Below are 6,000 nucleotides of genomic sequence, written 5' to 3' on the forward strand. Positions count from 1 at the left end.
CCACCATATCTAAACCAAAAAGGAATCTTCATTATCCCCCGCCACAATTTTCTCCCTCCTGAAGGTGATGGGGATGGGGATAATTATGCTGAGCTATGGCTTCAAAGGCACTGGCAGCTCAAGTGGCCATTCTTCACGAATGAATCTGAACAGTGCACCATGCCCGATACTTGACTGCAGGAAGCAGGACACCCAAACCCAACCATATCCTCACCCAACAGGAAGATATGTAAAACTGAATCACTGGACAGTTATTAGGAATGGGAACTCCTGGTTGATTTTAAGCCTTTCCAGCCCTGAGGCAACTGTTAACTAGGTTAAAATCAGCTAACTGAGCCTAAACTACTGATCAAATCTGACATCTGGTCTGTACGACTCTTGGTAAATGCATGTGTAGGGCTATATTTTGCAGATTGTGGAGTTTGAATTCAGGGATCGGCTGCAACTTAAGTCTTTTCTGAAATCAAGGTAATGTACTACAATATCAAATCTATGAATTTCACGGGCCGCCTGACTTGCAAAATGTACACCCCATCTTGATTTAGAGTAAATGAACCCTTTAAGTGAATTACGCTTCATACGCAGCTAGTATCCATTATTCTCAAGGCCACTGATTTGTAGTTGTTTAAAAAAAATGGACAATCACAAAATGAGATCCTCAAAACATGATGAAAAATCCTGGAATCCTATGTAATAAAAAACAAATGTAATTCAGTCACCAAAAGACAGTGGCTCCAATTATTCTGCATGCTCGAAACAAGTAGAACTGTTATAACAATGTGAATAAAGCAAAAACCATTAAGACATCAAATGAGGAGTCATAGTGGCCATAAAGATAAGTTAGTCACTAATAAAGCCAATAGGGAATTCAGGAGAAACTTCTTTACCTAGAGTGGTTAGAATGTGGAACTTGCTACGACATGGAGTGGTTGAGGCGAATAGCATAGATGCATTTAAGGGGAAGCTAGATAAGTATATGAGGGAGAAAGGAATAGAAGAATATGCAGATAAGGTTAGATGAAGTAGGGTGGAAGGAGGCTGGTATTTAGCGTAAACACTGACACAGACCAGTTGGGCCGAATGGCCTGTTTCTGTGCTGTAAATTCTATGAGAGGTTTGCACTGCATGTATGGTTTTCAGGTACCAGCTGTCATGCTAGAACTACTCTAGTGATTGTGCGTGCCCCCCAAAAAGGCTTACACGAATACAAGGAAAAGTGGAAATCCAGGAGACTGGAAGAACTATAAAAAGCAAAGGAATACAAATAAAGTAATAAGGTGCAAAAAAAAAGGAATATGAAAAAAAACTTGCATATATTAGGTTTGATATTAGGGATATCAAACCTAATAGCAAAAGTTTTTTTATAAATGCATTGAGAAAGAGATTAGTAATGGGGAATGTGTGCCCATTAAAGATGGATGCAGGCAAGGCTATAATGGATAATAAGGAAATTGCAGAATTATTAAATGAGTATTTTGTATTAGTTATCAGCGTAGAAAGGACAAAATACCAGAGGTACAAGGGAGCCGAAGAATAAGTCAAGGGGAAGAACTTAGTGGATATGTTCAAAAAAAAAAGGTAATGGAAAAAATAATGGGACTTGAGTCATCAGGACCTAATGGTTTCCACCCTGGACATTTGACATGTTTTCCAAAGCTCTCTAAATTCAGAAATTGTGTCTTTGGATTGGAACATTGTAAACACTCCATTATTTAAAAAGGGAAAGAGAAACCAGATAACTACAGACGTATCGGTTTAATATCCATTGTGAATAAGTTATTGGAATCTATCAGGGACAAAGTGACTGAACATTTGGACAAGTGTCAGCTGATGAGAGAGTCAGCATGAATTTGAGACAGGTAGGTCATGTCTGACTAACTTAGTTGAATTTTTTTTTGAGGGGGTCATTAGCATAGTGGATAGGGAAGCGTCTATGGATGTTACTTATATGGACTTCCTGAAGGCATCTGATACGGTTCCACACCAGAGATCAGCAGCAAAAATGAGAGGGCACGGAATTGGAGGTAGCCATGCGACATGGGTTAGAAATTGGAGTAGGGATAGAATTTGTTCTACGATTAGCAGAATGTGACAAATGGTGTTCCCCAGGGATCCATACTGGGGCCTCAGCATTTCACCATATATATCAATGTTTTGGATGAAGGAATAAAGATTGTCCAAGTTTGCAGACAACACTAAGTTAGGAGGCACACTAAGTTGTGTGGATGGGAGCATGAAGTTGCAAAGGGCCAGAGACAGACTGAGTGGGTGGACAAAACTGTAGCAGATGGAGTTCAATGTGGGAAATTGTGAGGTTATCCACTTTGGATCCCAAAGACAAATCAGAATATTTTCTTAATGGTGAGAGACTGGGAGCTGTGGAGGAGCAAAGGGATTTAGATGTCCAAGTACACAAATCACTAAAAGCTAGTGCACAGGTACAAAAAGTATTCAAAAGGGCGAATAGAACCGTGGCATTTATCTCAAGGTGGTTGGAATTCAAAAGTGGGGAAGTGATGCTTCAGTTGTAGAGCTTTGGTCAGACCCCATCTGGAGTACAACATTTAGATTTGGGCACTGAACTCCAGAAAAGACATAGTGGCCTTGAAGTGGGTATAGTGCCAATTCACCACAATGACACCAGGGCTTAAAGGGTTAAATTATGAGGACAGGTTGCATAAACTTGGCTTGAGTTTCGAACACTGAGGGGTAATCTCATCAGGGTGTTTAAAATGATTAAGGGATTTGATAGGGTAGATACATAGAAACTATTTCCTCTGGTAAGGGAATCCAGAACAAGGAGGCATAACCTTAAAATTAAAGCAAGGCCATTTAGGAGTGAAATCAGGATGCACTTTTTCACACAAAGGGTAGTGGAAATCTGGAACTCGTTCCCCCAAAAGACTATGGGTGCTGGGTCAAATGAAACGGATAGATTTTGTTAGGTAAGGGCATGAAGAGCTATGGAACAAAGGCAGGTAAAGGAGTTGAGGTACTGATCAGCCATGATCTAAGTGAATGATAGAACAGACTTGAGGGGCTGAATGACCTCCTGCTCCTATTTTCTCATTTAATCTAAATTAACATTATTTTCACAGCCAGACTGATCTAGCCAGTAAAAGAATTTGGGGAGGGAAATATATTTCCATTATATCTAATTATAAATTATTACATTATGTCTGACCAAATGGGACAATTCTTTACAGTATTTCACCATCCCCTATCCTATATAGCTAGAACTGCTGCTTATGGAATTGCATTTCCCACTGAACAAAATTGTAAATCAATACCAACAAATGCATTTTATAAATACCATCAAATCTCCTCTTGCAATCTTGAAAGCCCAAAAGACTTCTCACTAACAGCAAACATACACTTGCATATTCACAATACATTGTGGTACCAAATTTCCACTAGAAGGCCACTCATTTTATAAAGGGGTGGGAATTAAATAATTACCATCAATATAAAGTTTTATCTGCATTAACGTACACCAATAAATGATTTCGCTTTCAAAATGGATTTATACAATATTTATAACAATTCCATAGATGGCAAATATCTGTTCTCAAGCTAACCATTTCCAAAGAGATGGGGCGGTTCACTAACTCATTAAGGTAATGCGGCAGAGATTTACATCAAAAAACTTAAAACTTTTAGCAAATACATTTTCAAGAGCACAAAGGGCAGAAAAACTTGTATTTATATTTGAACAAAATACCTCCTTGAAAGGTTTTAACTTCTGTTCATATTTGCACCACCACTTCATGTCCATCTAATACATTAAGTTTTCCAATTACATTATTTACTATGATGTGGAGATGCCGGTGATGGACTGGGGTGGACAAATGTAAGGAATCTTACAACACCAGGTTATAGTCCAACAAATTTATTTTAAAATCACAAGCTTTCGGAGATTATCTCCTTCGTCAGATGGAAATAATATTTACTATAGATATTATTTACTATAGCATTAAATACCATAGATATTATTTACTATAGCATTAAATACCATTTGAAAACTAAACACGGTCAAAAAATTCCCCCAATATGTAGAAACACGTATTGATCCAGCGTAGATGGTTATTCTATCACAATCCAAACTCCCTTCTACAGCTCTTTCCAGTACACATTCCTGTTCAGCATCAAAAACCCTACCAGACAGATGCTGCAGGGTATTATAGGATAACATTTATCAACCCACAGTATTGACTAGCTTGCTTTCTTTATTGTAACAGTTGGTCTACTAAAAAAAGTCAGTTAACGTGATGAACACAAATTCATCACATTAACTGGCTTACGGTTCTGGCTATCCAGGAAGGCACTACTATATAAATGCAAGTTATTTCTTGCTTGCTTTATCCCTTCACTTACAGTTGAACCATGCGACTCTTCTTCTTCCTTTTACTGACGTATTCAGGTAAAACCACCAAAAATTTAAAAACTTGATGTACCTAGGATATATGAGAACCCAAGCTATTGGATGACTCCATAAAAGAGATTGCAAAATCCCTGAATATATTCTACATGATCAGGCCTATCGGACTGTACCGGAGTTTTCCAAGGTAATTTCGTGTAAGAAATCGCCATCTGCACGAAGCTCGTGTTTCCTGATTCCAAGTGATTAATTCAGAATCTGCTCACATTATTTGTGCAAAACAAAATCTAAGCTGTAAAAAAAAGAAATGTCAATGCGACTGTAACAAAGAGGTGGTGCGAGGCCTGGGGCCGCATTAACAAAAACCAGGGAGCGGCTCTAAATCTCGCTCCGGCCTCTAATCCAGCGCCTTTCACGTGTTCGTGGTAGCCAGTGCTGGAGCTGGCAGGGGAAGGTGAAATCTCCAAGCCCGGTCGGGACGCTTGAAAGCGCACCAGCTGCCTGGCGCCCGGGGTCTGAGGCCGAAACTCGCGGTGCAAACGGACAAATTATTCAAACTCCCACCTCAAGAGGAGCAGAAGGCGGCTCCTCACACTCCGACTACCACAGGCCGAAGGCCGGGCAGCAGGAAGACGCTGGTTCACAGGCGGGGAGAGAGAGGGGGGTGTCGCGACCGAGGAGTAGGAGATGACTTAGAGGTGGAGGAGTTGTAGCTATGAACAGTGGTCGTCTGGGGCCCGGTCGGTCTAGACGGGGGGAGGAGATGGAGGCCGCGGCGAGAGAGAGAGGGGGGGGGGGGGGGAGGGTCGGCGCACACATGCCGGCAGGAGCACGGTGGAACGAGACTCGGTCGGGTGGTTTTGGGAGAGGGGGCGGAGGGGGTTAGTTTTAAAGCTATTATAATGGTGCAGGAGCCGCAGTTTCCGCTACGTGATGGGAGCCGGGGCCCCGGGCTGGGTGGGATAACTTGTGCCGCCGGGGGTTGCGATGGGGCGAGTGTCCCCGATACGCACGCGCTCGATCACTCACACACACACTCACTCACCAAGATCCGTTTGAAGAGCGCGTTCTCCTTGGCTGGCAGCGCTACCGACGGCATGGTTGGCGCGGGTGCTGGACCGGTGGCTGGTCGCCGGGTTGAGTGTTGAGTGAGACACGCGCTGTCTGGTGGCTTTCTTGCTCCCTTGATCGATCCTCGCTCTCAGCTCATGGGCCGTCTCTCTCTCACTCGTTCTCTTTCCCCCCCCCACCACCACTACCAACCCCTCTCTTCTCCTCCTCCCCCCCCACCACCGCCGCCGCCGCCGCCCGCCGGCCGGCCGCCCCCCTCCTCCTGTCACTGAGGCCCCGATCCTCTCGCTCCACACGCCGACTCGAGCGGACCTCCGCCTTCACGTGCTCGCTCACTCACTCACTCACTCCTGCTGCTGCTGCACGGAATTCAGCGAGGAGGGGGAGGGAGGGGGGGGGGGAAGGGAAACCTCAACCAAAATGGCGGCCGCGGCGACAGCACCAGCAACGCCGGCTCCCTCCGGGTCATCTGCCAGTGCGCACGCGCCGCTGCTCCCCTCGCGAACTCGCACACCGTCAAGTGACCTCATTTGAGAGGAGAGCGCGTGGTA

At 43.8% G+C, this 6,000-nt stretch overlaps 1 protein-coding gene across 1 annotated transcript in view; it reads right to left on the reverse strand.

Moving 5' to 3' along the window:
- naa15a (N-alpha-acetyltransferase 15, NatA auxiliary subunit a) overlaps window positions 1-5,637 on the reverse strand; it is a 65,068-nt gene extending 59,431 nt beyond the window's left edge. The window contains exon 1 of the mRNA XM_067994044.1: window positions 5,424-5,637. Within this exon, the coding sequence (XP_067850145.1) occupies window positions 5,424-5,477 (54 nt within the window). The 5' untranslated portion in view covers window positions 5,478-5,637. The remainder of the gene's footprint in view (window positions 1-5,423) is intronic.
- Window positions 5,638-6,000: the final 363 nt, after the last annotated feature.

Source organism: Heptranchias perlo, chromosome 1 (assembly GCF_035084215.1).
Source record: "Heptranchias perlo isolate sHepPer1 chromosome 1, sHepPer1.hap1, whole genome shotgun sequence".
NCBI classification, from domain to species: Eukaryota; Metazoa; Chordata; class Chondrichthyes; order Hexanchiformes; family Hexanchidae; genus Heptranchias; species Heptranchias perlo.